The sequence below is a fragment of the Leptodactylus fuscus genome, chromosome 6 (genome assembly GCF_031893055.1).
Source record: "Leptodactylus fuscus isolate aLepFus1 chromosome 6, aLepFus1.hap2, whole genome shotgun sequence".
NCBI classification, from domain to species: Eukaryota; Metazoa; Chordata; class Amphibia; order Anura; family Leptodactylidae; genus Leptodactylus; species Leptodactylus fuscus.
Genome location: NC_134270.1, coordinates 177,634,522 through 177,661,943, shown reverse-complemented (window position 1 = coordinate 177,661,943; position 27,422 = coordinate 177,634,522). Strand labels below are relative to the sequence as shown.

The window sequence follows — 27,422 nt, the reverse complement described above, 5'->3', positions numbered from 1 at the left end:
TTAGAACCCCAACGATTATGGACACTTACCTCTTGTCCATTACATAGGGGATAAGTGGCCATAACGGGACAACCCCTTTAACTCCTTATCTCCCAATGACCTCTAGGGAATTGGTGTTCACTGTTTCAGGAACGTTTGACCATCTTGGAGCACCTACAAAGTAGTCGTCCCGTGCTGTGGAGGCGCCGCTCCCGCCCTAATTATAATTAGTAGAGATGAGCGAACACTAAAATGTTCGAGGTTCGAAATTCGATTCGAACAGCCGCTCACTGTTCGAGTGTTCGAATGGGTTTCGAACCCCATTATAGTCTATGGGGAACATAAACTCGTTAAGGGGGAAACCCAAATCCGTGTCTGGAGGGTCACCAAGTCCACTATGACACCCCAGGAAATGATACCAACACCTCTGGAATGACACTGGGACAGCAGGGGAAGCATGTCTGGGGGCATAAAAGTCACTTTATTTCATGGAAATCCCTGTCAGTTTGCGATTTTCGCAAGCTAACTTTTCCCCATAGAAATGCATTGGCCAGTGCTGATTGGCCAGAGTACGGAATTCGGCCAATCAGCGCTGGCTCTGCTGGAGGAGGCGGAGTCTAAGGTCGGACCTGAATGGAGACTGGTGTGGAGCGATCTTAGACTCCGCCTCCTCCAGCAGAGCCAGCGCTGATTGGCCGAATTCCGTACTCTGGCCAATCAGCGCTGGCCAATGCATTCTATTAGCTTGATGAAGCAGAGTGTGCACAAGGGTTCAAGCGCACCCTCGGCTCTGATGTAGCAGAGCTGAGGGTGCACAAGGGTTCAAGTGCACCCTCGGCTCTCCTACATCAGAGCCGAGGGTGCGCTTGAACCCTTGTGCAGCCTCGGCTCTGCTACATCAGAGCCGAGGGTGCGCTTGAACCCTTGTGCACACTCTGCTTCATCAAGCTAATAGAATGCATTGGCCAGCGCTGATTGGCCAGAGTACGGAATTCGGCCAATCAGCGCTGGCCAATGCATCCCTATGGGAAAAAGTTTATCTCACAAAAATCACAATTACACACCCGATAGAGCCCCAAAAAGTTATTTTTAATAACATTCCCCCCTAAATAAAGGTTATCCCTAGCTATCCCTGCCTGTACAGCTATCCCTGTCTCATAGTCACAAAGTTCACATTCTCATATGACCCGGATTTGAAATCCACTATCCGTCTAAAATGGAGGTCACCTAATTTCGGCAGCCAATGACTTTTTCCAATTTTTTTCAATGCCCCCAGTGTCGTAGTTCCTGTCCCACCTCCCCTGCGCTGTTATTGGTGCAAAAAAGGCGCCAGGGAAGGTGGGAGGGGAATCGAATTTTGGCGCACTTTACCACGCGGTGTTCGATTCGATTCGAACATGGCGAACACCCTGATATCCGATCGAACATGTGTTCGATAGAACACTGTTCGCTCATCTCTAATAATTAGTATTTAATTCATATTTCTATAATCGCCGGCCCCTGCCGCAATCCTCAGCTCGGCTGTAGTGTGAGGACGTTGCAGTCCCGTGTGCGCTGTGACCAGAAGACAAGAGCGCAGTGAATGAGTAAACAGCAATCTGCATATTTATCTCTCTCATTTGCGCTGACTACGCCGGTGAATGAATAATCCTTCATCTGATGATATTTGGCCTGCATGTAATATCCTCATCAACCCTCGCTTAGTAAATAACTCTTTTGCATTGCAGATACGGCAGAGCAGGTTTGGCGTTTGCAGAAGACGTTTCAGCACCTGCACTGGCTCCAGATAATTCCATCATTTAATAGTCGCCGCTCCGCAGATTCTGGAACAGTTGGAATTTTCTCTCTCGCACTCACCATTCCCAAGCAATCTGTGCAGGTAGTTTTGGTGCCTGATATGCTGTTTGGTCTCTGTACTGTCAGGTGGACGGTGTCAGGCTGGGACTGACAAGGGGGCGTAATTCTCAGCTATGATACTGTCTGCCTGCTTATTCCAAAGGAAACCCACAGAAGAAACGCTGGGAGAACAAACAAACTCCTTGAATATGCTGCCCTTGGCTGAATTCAAAACTTGCAACTCCAGCTCTGCAAGGCAACAGTGCTAACCACTGAGTCACCAACTGTGCTAACCACTGAGCCACCAACAGTCCTAACCACTGAGCCACTAACAGTCCTAACCACTGAGCCACCAACGGTCCTAAACGCTGAGCCACTAACAGTCCTAAGCACTGAGACACCAAAAGTCCTAGCCACTGAGCCAATAACAGTCCTAAGCACTGAGACACCAAAAGTCCTAGCCACTGAGCCAATAACAGTCCTAACCACTGAGCCACTATCAGTTCTAATCACTGAACCACCAGCAGTGCTGAACTCTGAGCCACCAACTGTGCTAACCTCTGAGTCACCAGAAGTCCTATCCACTGAGCCACCAACAGTTCTAACCATTGAGCCTCCAACAGTCGTAACCACTGAGCCACCAATAGTTCTAAGCACTGAGCCACCAACAGTTCTAACCACTGAGTCACTAGCAGTGCTGACCTCTGAACCACCAACTGTCCTAACCTCTGAGTCGCCAACAATCCTATCCACTGAGCCACCAACAGTGCTAAACACTCAGCCATCAACAGTCCTAACCACTGAGCCACCAACAGTTCTAACCACTGAGTCGCCAACAGTCCTATCCACTGAGCCACCAACAGTTCTAACCGCTCAGCCACCAAGAGTCCTAACCACTGAGCCACCAATAGTTCTGACCACTGAGCCACCAACAGTTTTAACCACTGAGCCACCAGCAGTGCTGACCTATGAGCCACCAACTGTGCTAACCTCTGAGTCGCCAACAGTCCTATCCACTGAGCCACCAACAGTGCTAAATTCTGAACCACCAATATTGCTAACCTCTGAGCCATCACCAGTCCTATCTACTGAGCCACCAACAGCATACCTCCCAACCGTCCTGATTTCCGCGGGATTTCCACGATTTGGGTGACATGTCCCGCGGTCCCGGTTGGAGGGAGGTATGTCCCGATTTCAACTCAGATCTGCGTCCAGAGGACGCAGATCTGAGTTGAACACATATGCGGCTGAAGCAAGGAGCTGACACAGGTCAGCTCCTCGCTTCGCCGCTGCGTGTCTCTCTCGCTGACACATGCGGATGAAGGAAGGAGCTGACACAGGTCAGCTCCTCGCTTCGCCGCTGCGTGTCTCTCTCGCTGACACATGCGGCTGAAGCGAGGAGCCGCATGTGTCAGCGAGAGAGACACGCAGCGGCGAAGCGAGGAGCTGACCTGTGTCAGCTCCATCCTTCAGCCGCTTGTGTCAGGGAAAGAGGCGGGCAGCGGCGAAGCGAGGAGCTGACCTGTGTCAGCTCCTTCCTTCAGCCGCATGTGTCAGCGAGAGAGGCGGGCAGAGAGCGGCGAGGGAGCGGAGGAGAAGGTAAGTTTAATGTGGAGGTGGAACGTGAATCTGGGGGCAGATGAAGGAGAGGACGGCATGACACTGGGGGCATAGATGGAGAGGACGGCATGACACTGGGGGCAGAGATGCGTGGACATGAATCTGGGGGCAGAGATGGAGAGGACATGAATCTGGGGGCAGAGATGGAGAGGACATGAATCTGGGGGCAGAGATGGAGGGATCATGAATCTGGGGGCAGAGATGGAGGGGACATGAATCTGTGGGCAGAGATGGGGGACATGAATCTGGGGCAGAGATGGAGGGGACATGAATCTGGGGGCAGAGATGGAGGGACATGAATCTGGGGGCAGAGATGTGGAGACATGAATCTGGGGGCAGAGATGGAGGGACATGAATCTGGGGGCAGAGATGGAGGGACATGAATCTGGGGGCAAAGATGGAGGGACATGAATCTGGGGGCAGAGATGGAGGGACATGAATCTGGGGGCAGAGATGGAGGGACATGAATCTGGGGCAGAGATGGAGAGGGCATGAATCTGGGGGCAAAGATGGAGGGGACATGAATCTGGGGGCAGAGATGGGGGGACATGAATCTGGGGGCAGAGATGGGGGGGACATGAATCTGGGGGCAGAGATGGGGGGACATGAATCTGGGGGAAGAGATGGGGGCACATGAATCTGGGGGCAGAGATGGAGAGGACATGAATCTGGGGGCAGAGATGGAGGGACGTGAATCTGGGGGCAGAGATGGAAGAGGGACATGAAACTGGGGGCAGATGAAGGGTGTATATGAAACTGGGGAAGAGATAGAAGGGGGACATATAATTTACAGGTGACTGTAGGAGGATTATATTGTGTGCGGGCACATGAAAAATTAATGAGTGGGCGGAGTCAACACAAAAGTGGGCAGGGCTAAATTTGCCATGGCGCGCTATGCGCGCCACACATTTTGTCCCTCTTTCAATTCTTCAAAAGTTGGGAGGTATGCAACAGTTCTAACCACTGAGCAACAACAGTTCTAACTACTGAGGCACTCTGCTTATAAGCATATCAGGCACCAAAGCTAACTGCACTGCCTGCTCAGAAACTAGAGGGAGGAGCGCCAGAGGGAAAACTCCAACTGTGCCAGAAGCACCGAGGCAGTGCATATTAAAGGGTGCAAATAGCTGGAGTTGGTGCAGGTGGTGAAAAGTCCCCTTTAAGGCCGCTGCAGATTTTGGAGCCAAAGTCCAAGTGGATTTAGCAGGAATAAGTAGAAGAACTCCCTGTATATTTCATGTTCCTTTTGAAGTTACTTTTGATTTTGGCTGAAACAAACAAAAAAAAAACCCCAGGAAAACAGCAACAAATAACACAACTATACCGCAATGTGTGACCTCAGCCGAAGGGTGCGCATCACAATAACGGGTCAGTGTCAGCGATTACAGGAGACTTTTTCCTAATTGATTTTTATTTTCTGACTGCAGATTTTTTTAAATTCTATTTTCTGTACACGATTATGGGGGCGGCCATCTTTCTTGAGCTTTTCCCCTGCTCTGTTGACACAGCATTTAGTGATCTGCTTTACAGCACAGTCATGGCCATAAAGTGGAGCCAACTCACTGAGGTCTATAGGAGAGTTTTCTAGACAGATTTTGTGTGGGGGAGGGGAGTAGATAAGATGTGACATCATCCATTGTCAGCAATGATTGTATTGATGGTTCAGTGGTGTTATCTATGGAGGTGTTACCTTCTATTGTAATCCTCTATGCGATACAAATGATGTGGAATGATGATGAATAACATGTGATGTGTGTGGCATACATGTGCATGTAGTGATGTGGCTCTCTGATTCTCAGAATATCTTACCAGCTGCTGAAACATTTAGTATAAACCGCATGAGCAAAGGAAATGGGTAGGGGGGCCGGGCCTGAGGCTGATCATACCAGGTCCCATATGTTTATGATCTGCTGTTTACATTCACCAGCCACAGGGGGCCCCGCTCCTAAAAAGAACAAATTCAATGCTCTTTAATCTCCGACAGCCATAAATATGAGCACATGTCCTGAGACATATATAGTCCAGAACATCAATGTCTGGAGCCTCGGAGGAAGATTTACAGACATTCAGAAGAAAACTCAATCTGTAGTTTAAAGCACAACTTAATGAATGATCTACCACCCCCTCCTCCCTCCCCTATCACAGCATGTGTGTCCTACATAGGCTCCTCCTCCCCTATCACAGCATGTGTGTCCTACATAGGCTCCTCCTCCCCTATCACAGCATGTGTCCTACATAGGCTCCTCCTCCATTATCACAGCATGTGTCCTACATAGGCTCCTCCTCCCCTATCACAGCATGTGTCCTACATAGGCTCCTCCTCCCCTATCACAGCATGTGTCCTACATAGGCTCCTCCTCCCCTATCACAGCATGTGTGTCCTACATAGGCTCCTCCTCCTCCCCTATCACAGCATGTGTCCTACATAGGCTCCTCCTCCCCTATCACAGCATGTGTGTCCTACATAGGCTCCTCCTCCCCTATCACAGCATGTGTCCTACATAGGCTCCTCCTCCCCTATCACAGCATGTGTCCTATATAGGCTCCTCCTCCCCTATCACAGCATGTGTCCTACATAGGCTCCTCCTCCCCCTATACCAGCATGTGTGTCCTACACAGGCTCCTCCCCCATCACAGCATGTGTGTCCTACACAGGCTCCTCCCCCATCACAGCATGTGTGTCCTACACAGGCTCCTCCCCTATCACAGTATGTGTGTCCTACACAGGCTCCTCCCCCATCACAGCATGTGCTTCCTACACAGGCTCCTCCCCCATCACAGCATGTGTGTCCTACACAGGCTCCTCCCCTATCACAGTATGTGTGTCCTACACAGGCTCCTCCCCCCATCACAGCATGTGCTTCCTACACAGGCTCCTCCTCCCTCCCCTATCACAGCATGTGTGTCCTACATAGGCTCCTCCTCCTTCCCCTATCACAGCATGTGTGTCCTACATAGGCTCCTCCTCCTTCCCCTATCACAGCATATGTGTCCTACATAGGCTCCTCCTCCATCCCTTATCACAGCATGTATGTTATACACAGGCTCCTCCTCCCTCCCCTATCACAGCATGTGTGTCCTACACAGGCTCCTCCTCCCTCCCCTATCACAGCATGTGTGTCCTACATAGGCTCCTCCTCCTTCCCCTATCACAGCATATGTGTCCTACATAGGCTCCTCCTCCATCCCTTATCACAGCATGTATGTTATACACAGGCTCCTACCCCTACTCTAGCTCAGCCTGTGTGTCATATATAGGCTCCTCCCCCTTCCTTTGGACAACTTGCTTTGCTCACACAAGTACAATTTCAGAAGTACCGACTCCCCCTCCCCTCTCCTTGCACGTTTCTCATACACAGAATTCTCCCTCCTGAAACTAAGAAACACAGGCCCCTCCCCCTCTCACAACATGTGTGTCATACACAGATGCCTCCCCTTCCCTACTCACAGCATCTTTCTCCTGCAGAGATACAGACTCATCCCCTCTCACAGCTTATGTCTCATACACAGACTCCTCCCCCTTTCACAGCATATGCCTTCCATGTAAGTACAACCTAAGACTCACCCTCCTGACCCCTCTTGCAACATGTTCCACATACTCCTCCCTATCATATATTTCATACACAGGCTCCTCCCTTTCCCTCTTACACCATATGTCTTATGCACAGACTCCTCCCCCTTCCACCCCTCCAACAGTACAGGCTCCCATAGTTTATGTCTGAAATAGACCCCTGGAGGAAAAAACTGCAGCTGCATCCCCCTCCTCTGGCTACAAGCTGTAAAGGCCTGGACATTATAATTTCTTTTTCAACACTACAACATCCAGTAGCTATCTCAGCATGCTGGGAGTTGTAGTTTGGTTACAGCAGGAGGAGTACAAGTTAGAGCCGTATACTTTCAGGGAACATTTCCACCTCTCAAATCTCATGAAGGTTGTAACTGACTAATGGAGTATGAGCCCTGGACACTACCTTAATGTGTCATGGACCCCTCACCCTGCCCCAGGCTAAGAAGTTTTGAGGAAATTTACAGAGATAGCAAAGTACAAAGGAATGTGAACTACAGAGGTAGCAGAGCTGAATCTGTCACTAAACTGAGTCACTGCTGGACATCTAGATATCTGCTATCAGCTCTGGATGTGACTAGAGTATACACTCACCGGCCACTTTATTAGGTACACCTGTCCAACTGCTCGTTAACACTTCATTTCTAATCAGCCAATCACATGGCGGCAACTCAGTGCATTTAGGCATGTAGACATGGTCAAGACAATCTCCTGCAGTTCAAACCGAGCATCAGTATGGGGAAGAAAGGTGATTTGAGTGCCTTTGAACGTGGCATGGTTGTTGGTGCCAGAAGGGCTGGTCTGAGTATTTCAGAAACTGCTGATCTACTGGGATTTTCACGCACAACCATCTCTAGGGTTTACAGAGAATGGTCCGAAAAAGAAAAAACATCCAGTGAGCGGCAGTTCTGTGGGGGGCGGAAATGCGTTGTTGATGCCAGAGGTCAGAGGAGAATGGCCAGACTGGTTCGAGCTGATAGAAAGGCAACAGTGACTCAAATAGCCACCCGTTACAACCAAGGTAGCCAGAAGAGCATCTCTGAACGCCGCACAGTACGTCCAACTTTGAGGCTACAGATGGGCTACAGCAGCAGAAGACCACACCGGGTGCCACTCCTTTCAGCTAAGAACAGGAAACTGAGGCTACAATTTGCACAAGCTCATCGAAATTGGACAATTGAAGATTGGAAAAACGTTGCCTGGTCTGATGAGTCTCGATTTCTGCTGCGACATTCGGATGGTAGGGTCAGAATTTGGCGTCAACAACATGAAAGCATGGATCCATCCTGCCTTGTATCGGTAACGGTTCAGGCTGGTGGTGGTGGTGTCATGGTGTGGGGAATATTTTCTTGGCACTCTTTGGGCCCCTTGGTACCAATTGAGCATCGTTGCAACGCCAAAGCCTTCCTGAGTATTGTTGCTGACCATGTCCATCCCTTTATGACCACAATGTACCCAACATCTGATGGCTACTTTCAGCAGGATAATGCAATGCCATGTCATAAAGCTGGAATCATCTCAGACTGGTTTCTTGAACATGACAATGAGTTCACTGTACTCCAATGGCCTCCACAGTCACCAGATCTCAATCCAATAGAGGAGCATCTTTGGGATGTGGTGGAACGGGAGATTCGCATCATGGATGTGCAGCCGACAAATCTGCGGCAACTGTGTGATGCCATCATGTCAATATGGACCAAAATCTCTGAGGAATGCTTCCAGCACCTTGTTGTATCTATGCCACGAAGAATTGAGGCAGTTCTGAAGGCAAAAGGGGGTCCAACCCGTTACTAGCATGGTGTACCTAATAAAGTGGCCGGTGAGTGTATAACATGATGCAATGTAAGATAAATAGATTAGTAAGCCATTAATAAAATAAGAATTAAAAAAAAAAAAAAAAAAAAGTAAACCAAAAACATCTCCAGTTTGTAAAAAAAAAAACAACAAAAAAACACCTGTGGGATCTTCAATGGTCTTGGATCTGAAGTTCCCAAACACAAGACGGAAACATCACCAGGAGCAAATGTAAGAATAACATGAAGATAATCCAAGATAATCCGGCAGAAGAGAAGGGTCAGAGAGAGGAAGTGACGGAACAAGAGAAGAAAGAAAAAGCAGAAAAGAGGGAATAATAATAATAATAATAATAATAGCAATAATAATAATAATAATAAAAGTAATAATAATAATTAATAACAACAATAATAATAATAATAATAAATATAATAATAATAATAATAATAATAAATATAATAATAATAATAACTATAATAATAATAATAATAGAGTAGAAGTAGAATATTATATAGAGAGGGTGTGAGGAATATATCTGTATCTGATAATACAAGTTTATTACTATATAGGAAAGATGTTAGGTACGAAAATAAGACAAAAAATATAAAATAGTGTGATAGAATCAAAATCAAATGATGAGTTTCTACTAAGACTATTATTTCGGTGTTTTCTGGTTGGGTACTATTACTGACCAGTCTTTGGTGGGGGTCTGACTCCTGGCGCCCCCATTGATCAGATGATTACAGACACAGCCCAGTAGACAGCGCCATAACTGTGCAGAGGCCGTGCCTAGTTACTGCAGTCCATCTATCTCCTACATAGGTGAATGTCATGTATGTATCATGTATGTATCATGTATGACACGCCTCCGATACACGGCAATAAGCTATAATAGTTGTCTTGTGGTAATCTTGCAGTCATCACTACAGACAGAACAAGAGAGCATTGACCGCTGACAGTAAAAGATGCTTCATCTCCTCTTCTGATACTTTCTTAAAGGGATAGCCATCATGAGTATTTTTTTTTTTTTTTTTTTTTTTTTAATCAAAAATAGCTTCATTTCTGTCTATGGTTTATGTCTGGTAACCGGTCACTACACAAACAAAAAACTGAAATATACCCGTGTGAAGCTGCGTCCTCCTGCTAGTTACTATATACAGTATATACATACGGTTTGTAGATTCTAAGGGGATCTAAGGGATTAAAGAAAGTTTCCTTCCATTTTCATGGGAATGACTATGGAGGGAGAAAAGTAAGTCTCCTCAGGATCACTAATGAGCGGAACGTTGTAAACAACACAAACAGATTCAGAGAATTTAATTAAAAACAATATATAGACTACTGTATATACCCTATATAGGGGGCCGGGGCTGATTACTCTATAATTGCAGGGAGTCAAATACTTTACATTGTTTATTATTACATTGGAACTCAATGTCAGAAATTCCAAAATTCTCCAAATAGAAACACCAAGAAGGCAGAAGTTACTTCTCACAGCACTGTATATAACTGGTAGTACAGCCAGATGTAGCAGAGCTGAGCGTGTCATATACAGCCGACAGCACTGTACATTATAACAGGTAGTATAGTCAGATGTAGCAGAGCTGAGTGTGTCAGATACAGCCCACAGCACTGTACACTATAGCCAGATGTAGCAGAGCTGAGCGTGTCATATACAGCCGACAGCACTGTACATTATAACAGGTAGTATAGTCAGATGTAGCAAAGCTGAGTGTGTCAGATACAGATCACAGCACTGTATACTAACTGGTAGCATAGTCAGATGTAGCAGAGCTGAGTGTGTCATATACAGCCCACAGAACTGTATACTATAACTGGTAGTATAGTCAGATGTAGCAGAGCTGAGTGTGTCATATACAGCCCACAGAACTGTATACTATAACTGGTAGTATAGTCAGACATAGCAGAGCTGAGTGTGTCATATACAGCCCACAGCACTGTATACTATAACTGGTAGTATAGTCAGATGTAGCAGAGCTGAGTGTGTCAGATACAGCCCACAGAACTGTATACTATAACTGGTAGTATAGTCAGATGTAGTAGAGCTGAGTGTGTCAGATACAGCCCACAGAACTGTATACTATAACTGGTGGTATAGTCAGACATAGCAGAGCTGAGTGTGTCAGATACAGCCCACAGAACTGTATACTATAACTGGTAGTATAGACAGATGTAGTAGTGCTGAGTGTGTCAGATACAGCCCACAGAACTGTATACTATAACTGGTAGTATAGTCAGATGTAGCAGAGCTGAGTGTGTCAGATACAGCCCACAGAACTGTATACTATAACTGGTAGTATAGTCAGATGTAGTAGAGCTGAGTGTGTCAGATACAGCCCACAGCACTGTATACTATAACTGGTAGTATAGTCAGATGTAGTAGAGCTGAGTGTGTCAGATACAGCCCACAGCACTGTATACTATAACTGGTAGTATAGTCAGATGTAGTAGAGCTGAGTGTGTCAGATACAGCCCACAGCACTGTATACTATAACTGGTAGTATAGTCAGATGTAGTAGAGCTGAGTGTGTCAGATACAGCCCACAGAACTGTATACTATAACTGGTAGTATAGTCAGATGTAGTAGAGCTGAGTGTGTCAGATACAGCCCACAGAACTGTATACTATAACTGGTAGTATAGTCAGATGTAGTAGAGCTGAGTGTGTCACATACAGCCCACAGCACTGTATACTATAACTGGTAGTATAGTCAGACATAGCAGAGCTGAGTGTGTCACATACAGCCCACAGCATTGTATATTATAACTGGTATTATAGTCAGATGTAGCAGAGCTGAGTGTGTCAGATACAGCTCACAATCAAGCTTCTTATCCCCGTGTTGTTATACCCTATATACAGTATAATCTGTGGTTTTTACATAGAACTACATCTACTGGAACTATCTTGACCCAAAATGAGTCTAAAGATAAGATATGTAAATTTGAAGATGAGATTGGCTTTGAGGTCATGCAGCGCAGCGTAGGGGTATGGGCTTCTGCTGTACACCACTATATACGTAGCATGTGGGACATTTCAGAAGAATTCTGTGGCCTCCTGATACCAGGTAGGAGGATGCCCAATAATAGTCCAGAGCTCACGTCGCCTCCTGTAACTGGAAAGATCCCGGGGGTGGATCACATGTGAGCTCCAGTCCATAGAAAGAGATTGCCCAATGGGAATATAACTATATCCACATGATGACATCACTAAACCTCTATGAGATCTGTCAGTTCATCCTGTCCTACCGTAAAGGTGTGAAAACATTGATGGCCTATTCTTAGGACCACCAAAGAGTCCAATAAAAAAAAAAAAAAAAGATTTCAGGATTATTTTGGGTTGAGCTGCAATACCAGGCATGGCCATATATATAGATGTGGCGCTGTACCTACATAAATATTAAGGCTAAGGCTACATGGCAACTATGGCTGTGACTTCCTTGGATTACACAGAGATTTCAGTCACATACATTGGTGAAGGAGTTGCGTGAAGACATGGCGATCCTTGATGACGAGAGTTGCCATATAACCCCAGCCTAAAGGGGCAGCAGTGAGATAGATCTCCAGTGATCACACACCGATTGCCTATCCTAATCACAATGATATATCCCCTCCCCCACCATGAGCCGCCTCATCTTCTCAGGATTCTTAGCTCACCTTTGCTCACGCTGGATCGTAATGACAAATAATGGAGATTATTTGATTTTTCTTTTCGAGGCATTGCGCAATTGTTATGGCCGATAGATCAGCGATAGTTCAGCGCTCTGCGAGTATTAATATTCATGCAGCGCGGGGGTTTATTAGGGATAGTTACTGTTCATCTGAACACCCGGAGCTTACGAAGCAGCTTACTGACATTAGTTACAGAACACGCGAACCAGATAGAATCGGCAGCTGGTTGGCTACAATGTAGATTGTCACATTCTGATCTATAGATGTAGCAGAGCTGAGTTTGTCCTGGAATGTTTGCACTGTAATACAGTTCTATGTTATAAAAAACAAACAAAAAAAAAACACATTTATTAACTAAGAAAATCCCAATATATATTAAAGAGAGTCATATTAGATTTTACAGCATCATGTGGTGGGGTGGGGGTTACAGTACCCTATACATTATATACAATGTATACCCAAATCTTTGGCGCCTCTCAGTGTATCTCACAGACAATATATACTCTGCTAAAGACTCTGGGAAAATAATATGCAAATATCTCTACCGTCACCTTTCCATAGGTCAATGTTTGGTTTTCAAGAAGCCTAGTGATGTGATCTGGGATTAAGGCCAAACCAGACCATCTCCTCCAAAACAAAGAAGAACCTACAGCTCTACGCTGTTTCCGTTTCCCCCATTGAGGTCAACAGGAGTTGTGGAAATGGCATAGCCAAGAAAGCTACACTGACTCTGTAACTGTAGGAGTTAGAATCAGAATTTCTCACTGTGCTACACTGTTTCCGTAACTCCCATTTACCTCAATGGGATTTATAGAAACAGAATAGAAGAGCCATGGTCGGCTGTCTCCGTAACTTTCAATCCAGGGATAGGGTGAAGGGGCGCTGTCTGAGATGGGAATACCACCTTTTTTATTTCCTAATATACTTTTGTAATCATCTTCCTGGTAAGGAATTCCAAACCTTCTGCACAATATAGGACGTACCTCCCAACCGTCCTGATTTCCGTGGGGCACTCACAATTTCGGTGTCCTGTGCTGTGGTCCCGGTCGGTGGGAGGTATGTCCTGATTTCAACTCATCAGCATCCTACGAATACATAGGCATTTATAGCAAGAGCTGTCACAAATGCTGCGCTCCGGCATTTGTAGCCGCGATGTGATGATGTCACATCGCGCCTACATCTATGTATATAGTGAGAGAGCGGAGAGAGTGGATGGGAAGAGATGGAAGGTGAGTGTAAGTGTTTGTGTTAAAAATTAAGGTGAAACATAATGAAGGGGGCCCATGAAACTGGGGGCAGATGAGGGGGGGGGGGAGAAATGCATAACACAGTGGTAGATAAAGGGGGGAGAACATCATGACACTGGGGCAGATGAAGGGGGGAGAACAGCATGACACTGGGGCAGCTGAAGTGGGGGAGAACGGCATGACATTGGGGCAGATGAAGGGGGGGAGAACAGCATGACACTGGGGCAGATGAAGTGGGGGAGAATGGTATGACACTGGGGCAGATGAAGGGGGGGAGAACAGCATGGCACTGGGGCAAATGAAGGGGGGGAGAACGGCATGACACTGGGGCATATGAAGGGGGGAGAACAGCATGACACTGTGGCAAATGAAGGGGGGGAAATGGCATGACATTGGGGCAGATTAAGGGGGGAGAACAGCATGACACTGTGGCAAATGAAGGGGGGGGATATGGCATGACACTGGGGCAGATGAAGGAGCAAAGAATGGTATGACACTGGGGTAGAGACGGGGGGGCATGAAACTGTGGGCAGATGAAGGGGGGGAGAACGGCATGAAACTGGGCAAAGACGGGGGGACATGAAACTGGGGGGATATGAAAGTGGGGCAGAGGTGGAGGGGGGGACATGAAACTGGGGACAGAGATGGATGGGGACATGAAACTAGGGGCAGATGAAGGGTGTATATGAAACTGGGGTAGAGATGGAGGGGGACATAGTTTACGGGTGACTGTAGGAGGATTGTACTGTGTGGGGGCACATGAAAAATGAATGAGAATGGGCGGAGTCAAATCTGCCACGCGGCGCACATTTTGTCCCTCTTTCTACTCTTCAAAAGTTGGGAGGTATGCATAGAATTATATTCTAAAAACGATCTATCTACAGTCATCCACCACTGGCCTCCGGTCTTCTAACCTAGACTTGCCTCCTTAGATGGTATTGTCTTGAGAGTTACACCTTCTAACCGACATAGAGTGCGGCTCCAAACCATTGTCTGTGCTCCGGAGGAAAGCGTCATTGAGCGCTGTCTGCACGATGGACAGGATAGACTTCTTGAAGATATCTTTAAATTTTTCCACAATGAAAAGATATAAGACGGGAGTGAAGCAGGCGTTGAAGCAAGCTGTTACGACGGCCAAGACCTTCAGGGCTTGTAGGGTTGTCTCTCGGAAGAATTTTGTGTGGATGCTCATTCCATACCAGACGTGATAAGGCGCCCAAGAGATAAAGAAGGATATGATGGCAATGGATATTATCTTATAAGGCTTCTTGGACTTTGTGAAGTTTTCAATTTTTATCTTGAAGGCAATTTTGAGATAGCAGATAGTGATAATAACCAGCGGGATGAAGAAACCTACCAGTAGGCGGATGGACAATATGGCCCACTTGACTTTGACTTCTTGTTCCGTGGCCGGTTTACCAGTCAGACTGTAGTCATTGTAACAAATAGTCACGTTCGTTTCCCGGCGGACCTTGCGAAAGACCAAATACGGGGAACCACACAAAAAGGCTAAACCCCAAATGACGAGGCAGATGATAGAAGATTGTCGAGCGTGTATGTGCTTCCGGTAAAAATGAGGGTGGAAGACCAACCAGTAGCGGTCAACGCTGATGACGGTGAGGAAGAACACGGCTCCGAACATACTGAAGGACAGAAGGAAATTTAAAAACTTACACATGAACTCACCCAAGACCCAGTGAGGGTAGAACAAAATCATAACAGCCAAAAAAGGTATGACCAGAATGAAGATTAGATTGCAGAGGGTGAGGTGGGAAAACCAGAAGATGTTGGGGTTTCTTCTCATCCTGAAGCACAAGATCCAGAGATACAGAGTGTTGATGACCAATCCGAAGAGGAACGTGATCAGCAGAATCGGGAGACAGATTATCTTTGACGTTGCAATGGCTGTGAAGGTTTCCGCCTGGGATGTGTTGTTATTGGACAGATTTGTCAGCATTGTAAATCATAACCTAAGGGCAAAAGAAGGGGAAACATAGTTACATTTTTATTATAACCTCAGAATAAAGAAGACAATAAGACGATCAAAACGAGTCTCGATAATGGAACCAGTTCACGATTGGCTGAGGAACTTGGCAGCACCTCTTCAGGAGAGTTAAAGCATTACATGTTGTCCATTGATCCAATATATGGATGTACTGGGATCTTCATGAATACCAAATTTATGAAGGTCCAACACCCGGTAACCTCACAATCTACTAATCATACTTTCATATATCGTTGACTTCTTTTTCTTCATGTCTTTCGATATAGTGGACCCTGAAATTGGGGCAATTGGCAGGAGCCTCATGGGGTTTTTTGCCTTCCCCTGGATCAACACTGTAGGGATTGTAGGATTATAGGTTGGACTTGATGGACTGATATCTTCATCCAACCTCATCTACTATGTAACTATGTAACTATTACTAAACCATTAGGGTTGAGCAATTGGGATCGGAAAAGTAAATTTCACGATCGCCATCGGAATTCTGAACTGATCTTTTCCAGCAGGATCGAGGTCGGAGATTATTTCAAGATTGGCTAAACCCTCAAGTGTCTTCCCATGGAGAAGCATTGACTAGGGTTGAGGATCGGGATCAGAAAGATCGCATCCTGATCAGTGATCAAGCAGGATCGTGATCAGGATCGGCTCGAAAATGATCGGAAATCGGATTTTGAAATCGTTTCTGAAATCTCAAGATCGGCTCAACCCTATAAACCATCTTACAAAGCACCTACCCTGCAATGGTTATAGAGTCGGCCACTGCTGAAGATAAATCTTACTGTGGTTATATCATCGACAGGAAATCTCATCTGCAAACTTCTTATATTTGTGCAACGTCATTCTGTCTCCGAGGCGGTAATGAATCAAGTCAGTACTTGTGGTTGCAGAGTAGTCATGCTAGTTTATCACGAAGATTGAAGAAAAAACAAAAACATGAGACTCCAGAGAGGAAGATTCTCTACAATACTTCTAGATACTAAAACGGGCCCATTTCCACCCATTGGGGTAGGCACTGTAGTGAAAGGACTGCAGAACTCCCACAAGGGCCTTCCAAACTGCTGCTTGGTTGGGGTTCCAGGTATTGGATTCCCATGGACCAAAAATCGATGGTCTGTAAAACTCCTTGAGGCTGAGGCCCTGCGTTGCGATAATGCACCTTTTTTTGTTGCAGATTTTGCTTCGTTTTTTTTGAGCCAAAGCCAAGAATGGCCATAGAAGGAACAGGAAATATCTAAGAAGCTTCTTCTTCTTCTCCCTTCTGCTCAATCCGCTCCTGGCTTTGACTCTAAAAACACAACTTTATCTTTAGATAGGAAAAAATACATATTTTCAGTGTTATGTAACATTTTATGTAGATAACTCCGCACATTCTATTGCATTTTTCCTTCTGTTTCTGAGACTGGATGCTAGGGTATTATGTAGAACCTCAAGGACGGCAGAGATCCTATAATGCACGAGATGCGTCTGGTGACCTTGTTGCATCCGTACAAAGACTTCTCGCTCTTCTGTTATAATTGTGTCTGCCTTTGAATATAGAGCAATGTCTTCATCTTATATTATAGGGATGTCTGTATGCTTGTATACTGACAGCACATCGCCGCTCCAGTATTTATGTGCACCTTAAAAATTGCATAACCAATTTTGGCGTGCGTTTCTGTTTCGTTTACTCTTCGTTGGCAACCCCTCACAGAACGTGAACCCATCACCCCCTGACGACCTGTGTGCTGCCTATAGATATCCTGTGGCACGATCTTCTCATCCTCCGATGGGCCAATTTTATCCATCTTGTCATAGGTGACATAATTTTGCTAATCCCTCCCTTTGTCTATGCCAGTGATGCCCAACAGGGCTAGTGTGGTGCCCAGGAATGTCTTGGAGACCTGCCAAGGGGCCACAACAATCTAGTTGGGAAGAAGACCGCATGCCTTCACCCAAAATGATCTCATTAGAAAGTTTTTTTGTCTTTTGGTAAAAATGAGGTGCTAGGGTCGTCCCCATAAATTCTTTTTTTTTTGTTTTTTGTCTGAAAAGTTTGGCAACTATTGGTTTATGCTAATCACAGTATCCATAGAGTTAAGTTGGATCTGAGCTTTCTTCGGTTCTGATTCTTCATTCTCTAGCAGATAACATGATAAGTGATGTGATATGAGACGCACAGGGCCCCCTGGAGGGCAGAAGGGAAAGCGGGGTTGGTTGTGAGCAGGAGTGGGGATCAGTCAGTAAGGCTGACATTTTTTGGATGAACTCCACAAAGTTCATGGCAGTTCCCTGTCGTCCTCAACAGCGGCACAATGTGGGGTATTTCTGCCCCTGTGTGCTGGTAGGACAGGCGGATATTTAATTAGCCAATAAGATGCGTGGCAGGCCCTATAAGAGGGCACAAGAACCTCCCCTCTGCGTGTTTTTTTCTGTCCTGTGTGGACAGAGGACAGGTGTGAGGACTTGTGTCCTCTTGCAGGGCTCAGCTGTTGAGCTTGATGTTTTTGTCAAGCACCCTCTTTCCTATGGAGAGGGTGCTGGTTAGCCTGCGTTGGCTTTTTCCCCTGAATCCTCCTTCTCCTCCCCCGCTCCCTCCCCTCTCCTCCCTACCCTTTCAGCTCTGTTGAGCGCTGATCCTCAGAGCCGCACCACGCCCCTGCGTGGTTACGGCGGGTCCGTGCGGCAGCCGGAACTCGCTCTGTATGGCTGCATTCGCGGCGGCCGCACTTTGCTTGCGCGCACTTCCGGTTTTGACCGGAAGTTCGCGGCGCGGGTTAGCAGGCCGGCCGCCGGGCCAGCTGAACTATCGTTCTCTACACTTCAGGCTCCACTCCAGTGTTCGGAGCCCCAGCGGAGGAGAGGGTGAGTGTTCCCCTGGCTTGGGGATTGCTGGGGAGGGGAGACAGTAGCCTTATTAACCCCTGTTTTGGGGTAGTGGATGGGAGCGGTTAGCTCCTCCCATTTCCGGCCGGCCAGGTTAAAGGTCAGGCCGGCCGTGTCACTTGTACCTTCCTGCTGCATCTGGAAGGCTGTGCTATTGTGAGTCTGCTTATTAGTCTCACTGGCATTGCGTTTTGCGTTGTTAACCCGAGTCTGGTTATTGTCTGTCACCTTTACTCATCCGGTCTTCTGAACCTGGTAAGATCTACCCCTTTTTTTTTTAAAAAAAAAAAAAAAGGTGCAATGTATGATGTATGGTGACAGTTTGCATGGTCTATTATCTCTTTATTGCAGGATATGTCATCCTCTACTACCCCTCCTGGGGATGGTAGGAGGAAATCCTCTGCCAAGAGGAAACACCTTTCCTGTTTTAATTGCGACACACCGCTCCCTGATGGTAGGTAGCGGCTTAAGGGGTTGGTCCCTTTCATGTAGTGTGGTCCTATAACTTGCCTATTATTTTTAGGCTATGAATGGGCCCGTTGTCGCGGGTGTAGAGGTCCTCCACCTGAGGAGCCCTCTCCCAGAGATATGATGGCCTGGGTCAAGGAGATGGTGAGTTTGGACATCGCTTGGGTAAATAGGTTTTCCCTTGCTTGTTTTCTCCTTTTGTTTTGCAGGACGATTCCCTCAAAGGAATTCATGCCACCTTGTCTCAGCTTACCAAAAGACCATGCCCTGAGCACCGTTCCTCCTCCCTGCCACCTTTGGAACTGTTGCGGGTGGCAGAGGATGATTCTTCTGAGGACGACTCAGTAATTTCCGGCAGACCTGTGTTCCACTATGAACAAACAGGCAGGCTGCTGAAGTCCATCCGGTCTACAGTGGGCCGAGATGTTGACGGGGAAGCCTCCACGTCTGCCTCTGGGGGACATATTGCCTTCCATGCGGACGCCACGCTGTCCGACCTTATGGCACAGCAGTGGAAACAGCCAGAGAAGGGACATACTCTCTCCAGGATTTTCAAGACCTTGTTTCCTGTTGACACTGCCCAGTGGGATTCCTGGGGGCCTCCCCCGAAGGTGGATTTGGCAGTTGCCAAGCTGTCCCGCAGAACCCTGGTGCCCCTAGAAGATGGTTCCAATCTTCAAGACCCTCTGGATCGCAGGGCGGACTCTGCTCTAAAGAAGATCTACTCCGCTTCCTCTGCACAAGCCTCTGTGGCCATAGCCTCCTCCACGGTTGGCGACTTTCTGCGCAACCGTTTAGCCGCCTTGGAGCGGGATATAGATGCGGGCGTGGATAGAGACGAAATTCTGTCCTCTATGAAGAGAGTTCATAGGGCCGCAGATTATCTGGCGGAAGCTTCCCGCCATCAATTGAAGATCTCCGCCAAATCTATGGCGTTATCCACCGCTGCCCGTAGACCCCTGTGGCTAAAGCCTTGGCGTGCAGATTTTGCATCTAAGGCAGCTCTCTGCGCTCTCCCCTTTGAACCGGGAAGAGTGTTTGGCCAAAGTTTGGATGCCATTATGGAGGGTTTAGCTGAAGGTAGGGGAAGGTCCCTACCTCAAGCATCCAGGGGCAGACGTGCTCCCTCTAGAGGCAGAGGTTCTTCCTCTAATTATAGACGCCCGGCTCAGCAGCGGCGTTCTAGATACCGCCCTAGGGGTGCCGGACGTGGCGCTCCCAAGGAGGATGCCAAGAGGAAGCCTGAGTTTTGACGTGGGGCAGCTCCCTGTGGCCCCTCTTCCTGTGGGAGGACGTCTCGCCTCCTTTTTCAAAGCATGGTCCACCCACATTCAAGACCCTTGGGTGTTGAAGATTATACAGCACGGGTATCACATCGATTTTCACCTTCCTCCTCCAGATCGGTTCGTCATCACCCGAATCCTTCCACCTTCTCAGCAGTCCAGTCTGGAAGCCTCGGTCGCCGATTATGTTACCAAGGGCGCCCTGGAGAAGGTACCAACCTCAAATCACGGCCTGGGAGTTTACTCCCCCGTCTTTCTGGTCCCCAAAGCCACCGGGGGCTGGAGAATGATAATAGACCTGAGGTACCTCAACCAGTTTATCAGGAAGAGGTCATTTCGTATGGAGACCGTGGATTCCGTAGCTGTTTTTCTTCAACCAGGAGAGGTGATGGTTACCCTCGACTTGAAGGACGCTTATCTACATGTCCCTATTGCTCCTTCCCACAGGAAGTTCCTCAGGATTACCGTTTCTATGGCCGGCCACAGGGAGCACTATCAGTTCACAGCTCTGCCTTTCGGCATCACATCCGCCCCACTGGTATTCACCAAGGTGATCGCTCCGGTCGCTGCGACCCTCAGACTTCAGGGTCTTTTCATCGTCCCTTATCTAGACGACTGGCTATTGAAAGCTCAGTCTCCTGCTGCCCTCCTCCAGCAGCTCAATCTTGCCATCAACTTCCTACAAGAATTAGGATGGATTATCAATTGGGAGAAGTCCGAAGTCGTTCCATCCACCCGAAGGAAATTCCTCGGTTTTTTAGTGGATTCAGAAGCGATGCAGATCTTCCTCTCCCGTCCAAGAAAGGAAAGGATCCAAGCCAGTGCACGATTCCTATTGCGCACTCGGCAGGTAACTATCCGCACCGCCATGAGAGTTCTGGGCCTAATGTCATCCTCGGCCAGGGCGGTCCCTTGGGCTTTATGGCATTTGCGTCCCCTACAGATGGAAGTGTTGAGAACCTAGAACAGGTCTCCACGGGGACTGCACAAGAAGATCTGCCTTTCTCCCGCTACCCGTCTTTCCCTCAGATGGTGGATACACCTGAAAGACGGAAGGTCCACGGTCCCGACAGTGTGGACCCTGTTGACAACAGATGCATCCCAGTGGGGATGGGGAGCCCATTGTCAAGACAAAACTGTACAAGGACGATGGAGATGTCCGGAGCTGGGGTCATCCAATCTCAAGGAACTCAGAGCAGTGTACCTGGCCCTAGTACACTTTGCCCCGGAATTGAAAGGCAAGTCAGTCAAGATCCGGTCAGACAATACGACGGTGGTTGTTTATATAAACAAACAAGGGGGCATAAGGTCACCAACCTTGCTGAGAGAGACGAATCTCATATTCACCTGGGCAGAGAAGAATTTGGTCCAGTTGTCCGCTGTTCACATAAAGGGCTCCCTGAACATAGTAGCGGATCAGCTGAGTCGGGGTATTACCGTATCAGGAGAATGGTCTCTCAATCCAGACGTATTTCAACAGATCGTCCAGAGATGGGGTCTCCCGGAGGTCGATCTTATGGCTACCCGACTCAACGCCAAGGTAGGGACCTTCTGCTCCCTGTACCAGGAGGACAATCCTTTGGCAGTGGATGCCCTGTCCATCCCTTGGAGGTTCAGGCTGTTTTACATTTTCCCTCCAATTCCAATCATACCGAAGGTATTGATAAAAATAAGACAGGACCAAGCCTCGGGAATAGCCATAATCCCGTTCTGGCCAAAAAGGGCTTGGTTTGCTCAGCTCATACAAATGAGTCAGGGCATATATTGGAGGCTTCCCCCACTCCCAGACCTGGTAACCCAAGGAGAGCTGAGATGCCAGGATCTGAGGAGACTCAACCTGACAGCCTGGAGGTTGACCAGTCCCTATTGAGAAATAGAGGACTGTCACAAGCCGTCTTGAAGACCCTATCCAGCGCCAGAGCAGATTCGACTAACAAGAACTACCGTCGAATAAGTAACATCTTTAATGCCTGGTGTCTACAGCATCAAGTGGACTCCACCGATCCCCCTACGGAGGCGATCCTGGACTTCCTTCAAGACGGACTAGACAGAGGTCTCGCTGTGGCCACACTCAAAGTACACGTTGTGGCCCTGTCCGCCTATCTGGGGAGGCGTTTGTCTCAAGATTCCTTAGTGAGCACCTTTATTAAAGGGGCAACTAGGCTGAGACCGGTGGTAAACACCCCTGTCCACCAATGGGACCTTATTCCGGTCCTAAACGCTTTATGTGTTCATCCATTTGAACCTTTGGAGGAAAGCTCCCTCAAGTCATTAACCGGCAAGATGGCGCTACTATTGGCAGTAACAACTGCCAAACGGGTTGGTGAACTACAAGCCTTGTCCGCTGAGGAGCCATATACCACCTTTTTCTCTGACCATGTGCAGCTTAGGTTCCTCCCGGGTTTTCGTCCCAAGGTTCCATCCGCTGTAAACAGAAACCAGATAATCTCCCTTCCGGTATTTTTTCCTTTCCCTTCTTTTGCTGAAGAAGAGAGATGGCATAAACTGGACGTGGTCAGATGCCTACAGATTTACTTACAGCGCACTCGCCCTTTTAGGCGAACTGAAAACTTGTTGGTCAGCTACACGGGGAGAAACAAGGGCGCCAAAGCCGCTAAAGCCACAATATCCCGGTGGGTGACCGAGACTATTAAAATCGCCTATACCACCCAAGGTTTGTCGGCTCCAGCATTTCTTCATGCCCACTCAACCAGGGCAGTGTCTACCTCTCAGGCAGAGAAGAGTGCCTTGCCGGTGGATCAAATCTGTGCAGCGGCCTCCTGGGCGTCGGAATCCACCTTCATCCGGCATTATCGCCTGAAGGACCAAGTGGCAGGTTCCACTGCTTTTGCCCATACCGTTTTAAGTTCGGTTATGAGTTAATCCCACCCATCCTGGGGACCTGCTTGCTATATCCCCACATTGTGCCGCTGTTGAGGACGACAGGGAGCGAGTGATTATGAAGATAATCTTGTTTCCCTAAGTCCTAACAGCGGCACAAGATTTCCCACCCTGGGAATCATATCTTATGTCTAAAAGCTGTATATAAATATTATGGAGGTACTTTTGTATTTACACGCAGAGGGGAGGTTCTTGTGCCCTCTTATAGGGCCTGCCACGCATCTTATTGGCTAATTAAATATCCGCCTGTCCTACCAGCACACAGGGGCAGAAATACCCCACATTGTGCCGCTGTTAGGACTTAGGGAAACAAGATTATCTTCATAATCACTCGTTCCATTCAGACCAAATAGGTTCGAACTGAAACTGCTATTATTAATCTCAGGGGTCTCTCCAGCCCTGGAATCAAACATAAAAAACAGTGTTACTCACCTCTCCTGGGCTCCACGCGTCCCTGCTGGTCTTCAGACTTTTTTAGTGACATCACAGACACCATGTTGGTCAGGCGGGTGACACCAATGTCTGTGATGTCATTGAATAGGGCTGAAGATAGCAGGGAGTCATGACAGAGCTCAGTAGAGGTGAGTAGCACTGTTGTTTTATTGTTTGTCACCTCCCCTGGGCCTCCAATCATTATAGTCTAGGGTCTGGAAATACTCAAGAGTATAATAATGGCTTGTGGGTGAGGAAAATTAAAAAAATGGGGTTCTGCCATTGTTGCTATATTTGTAACGAACACGGTAGGGGCCACTGTGGGACATTATACTGTATGAAGGCTGCGATGGGACGTTATATTCTATGGAGGGGTCACTATGGGACATTATACTATGTGGGGGCCAGGAAAGGGGGCACTGTATTATAGTTTGCTATGGGGTCCATTCTTTGCTCTTTATGCCCCTGGCTCAGAACATTCCTTGTTGGAACAGAAGTTTGTCCTCCAGCTTAGGGAAAGAATAAGACAAGCATCTATGTGGAAGCCTAAGGAGAACTATTTTTGGTCACCTGGTCATCCCCTTGAACGTTCCTTATAATTGTCACCTAAGTTGCTAAAATATAGGGCAAATGTATTTATCTTAAGACAGAAAGAAAACCCGCAATGTTACAGAAATGACTCACAAAGTTACATCCTATCAGATACTTCAAGCCGATCTCCAGGAACGAGGCTAGATTGTTGTTGGACGGTTGGAGAGTCATTTGGGTGTGTGCCGGCATTGAGACTGGATCTCTGAGCGTGTCCTTAGCAGCCCCTGAGGGAGAAGGCTACAATCTACAGACTAAGACAGCCCTGAGACAAGGAAGATCCATCTGCCTACTCCATAGAGGCTGAGAGTGTTCGCATGAGGACCATAGGAGCAAGGCATCGTAAGAAAGGGGTGAGTGGGCACCAGCTAGGAGCGGTAGCGAACTATTGAAATCCTCCCCCCCCCCCCGACCGACACCGACGCCGAACCCCTCCTACACATTCCTGTGCGCTCTATTATGCCCCATAGTGCCCCCTGCACACAGTATTATCCCCCATAGTGACCCCTGTACACAGTATTATCCCCCATAGTGGCCCCTGCACACAGTATTACGTCCCATAGTGGCCCCTGCACACAGTATTATCCCCCATAGTGGCCCCTGCAAACAGTATTATGTCCCATAGGGGCCCCTGCACACAGTATTATGTCCCATAGTGGCCCCTGCACACAGTATTATACCCCATAGTGGCCTCTGCACACAGTATTATCCCCCATAGTGGCCCCTGCACACAGTATTATGTCCCATAGGGGCCCCTGCACACAGTATTATGTCCCATAGTGGCCCCTGCACACAGTATTATGTCCCATAGTGGCCCCTGCACACAGTATTATCCCCCATAGTGGCCCCTGCAAACAGTATTATGTCCCATAGGGGCCCCTGCACACAGTATTATGTCCCATAGTGGCCCCTGCACACAGTATTATACCCCATAGTGGCCTCTGCACACAGTATTATCCCCCATAGTGGCCCCTGCACACAGTATTATGTCCCATAGGGACCCCTGCACACAGTATTATGTCCCATAGTGGCCCCTGCACACAGTATTATACCCCATAGTGGCCCCTGCACACAGTATTATCCCCCATAGTGGCCCCTACACACAGTATTATGTCCCATAGTGGCCCCTGCACACAGTATTATGCCTCATAGGGGCCCCTGCACACAGTATTATGTCCCATAGTGGCCCCTGCACACAGTATTATGTCCCATAGTGGCCCCTGCACACAGTATTATCCCCCATAGTGGCCCCTGCAAACAGTATTATGTCCCATAGGGGCCCCTGCACACAGTATTATGTCCCATAGTGGCCCCTACACACAGTATTATGTCCCATAGTGGCCCCTGCACACAGTATTATGTCCCATAGGGGCCCCTGCACACAGTATTATGTCCCATAGTGGCCCCTGCACACAGTATTATACCCCATAGTGGCCCCTGCACACAGTATTATGCCTCATAGGGGCCCCTGCACACAGTATTATGTCCCATAGTGGCCCCTGCACACAGTATTATGTCCCATAGGGGCCCCTGCACACAGTATTATGCCCCATAGTGGCCCCTGCACACAGTATTATCCCCCATAGTGGCCCCTACACACAGTATTATCCCTAATAGTGGCCCCTGCACACAGTATTATGCCTCATAGTGGCCCCTGCACACAGTATTATCCCTAATAGTGGCCCCTGCACACAGTATTATCCCCCATAGTGGACCCTGCACACAGTATTATGTCCCATAGTGGCCCCTGCACACAGTATTATGTCCCATAGTGGCCCCTACACACAGTATTATGTCCCATAGTGGCCCCTACACACAGTATTATGTCCCATAGTGGCCCCTGCACACAGTATTATCCCCCATAGTGGCCCCTGCACACAGTATTATCCCCCATAGTGGCCCCTGCACACAGTATTATGTCCCATAGTGGCCCCTGCACACAGTATTATCCCCCATAGTGGCCCCTGCACACAGTATTATGTCCCATAGTGGCTCCTGCACACAGTATTATGTCCCATAGTGGCCCCTGCACACAGTATTATGTCCCATAGTGGCCCCTGCACACAGTATTATGTCCCATAGTGGCCCCTGCACACAGTATTATGTCCCACTGTGGACACTCATAAACAATTATTATATTCTGGGGTCTTTTCAGACCCCAGAGTATAAAAATCAGAGACCCAGTTGGAGAAACCATAAAAAATCCTCTGTTACTCACCTATCTCCTGTCTCCTACGCTGTCGGCCTCCGCTGTAGTCCTTCTTCAACGTCACATGACCTGGGACACAGGCCGGGGTCATGAGACATCAGACGACTAGGCTGAAGCCTGCCTGGATAGTGGAGAGGTAAGTAACAGTGTTTTTTATGTTTCTTACCTCTCCCGGGCCACCGATCATTATACTCGAGGGTCCGAAAAGACCCCCGAGTATAATGATAGCAGCGGTAGCGGCTGTCACCGGGCCCCTAATGTCCCGGGCCCTGTGGCAGTTGCCTCTGCTGCTATGGCGGTAGTTACACCACTGCCTAGGAGTATTGGGGCCCTGGGACTGTGCTTATTACTATAAGAGACTACTAACCCCATCGGGCAGCTGCACAAGTTTGATAAGCGTTCTTAGGGTTCTGTTCACTTTGATTCAACGGCAACAACTACGTCCTGAGTCGTTCGGCCCTTCTGAACACTGTCACACCGTCTCAGGGAGAGAGAGGACCCCCATAAGTATCACCACCATCAGGTACCACACAGACCCCCCTTGGGCTGAAGGAGTTCAGTTTAGTGTACTCGGTCACTATTACTCCCATCCTCTGGTTTCCTCTATGGGGTTGCGGCACTATGCAGATGAAGCAGAGTTGAATATTCTGTAATTTTCAACATTGAAATAATAACCCAAATTTGCAGAAAATGGAATTTCCCTTGACGTATTGCTAAATAATATGACCCCGGCCTTTACCTTACAGATGCCAGTCGTTGTCTTGGACCCGTCCAGTGTCCTCGGAATATCCTTCTTATTATTCAGCTGCTGAGCTTCATCCCTACATGAAATACTATCAGTGATGTGACGGCTGCGGCGCTCATTGTTATATCCTTATCTTTAGGCTGGCGTGTTATAGATGTGGTTTGTAGCACCTAAAACCACAGGACATGTACATAAGAAGAAG

General features: G+C 47.8%; 2 protein-coding genes across 2 annotated transcripts in view; one reads left to right on the top strand and one right to left on the bottom strand.

Moving 5' to 3' along the window:
- Window positions 1-27,422, top strand: part of LOC142209881 (chemerin-like receptor 1) — a 96,140-nt gene that overhangs the window by 63,434 nt on the left and 5,284 nt on the right. The window lies entirely within an intron of this gene.
- On the bottom strand, window positions 14,659-15,687 carry LOC142209880 (putative G-protein coupled receptor 33). Its single transcript, XM_075278917.1, has one exon. The coding sequence runs from the start codon at window positions 15,685-15,687 to the stop codon at window positions 14,659-14,661; it is 1,029 nt and encodes a 342-aa protein (XP_075135018.1).

Coding starts and splice junctions, on each gene's coding strand:
- LOC142209880 (XM_075278917.1), bottom strand. CDS start 15,687: ATGCTGACAAATCTGTCCAATAACAACACATCCCAGGCGGAAACCTTC.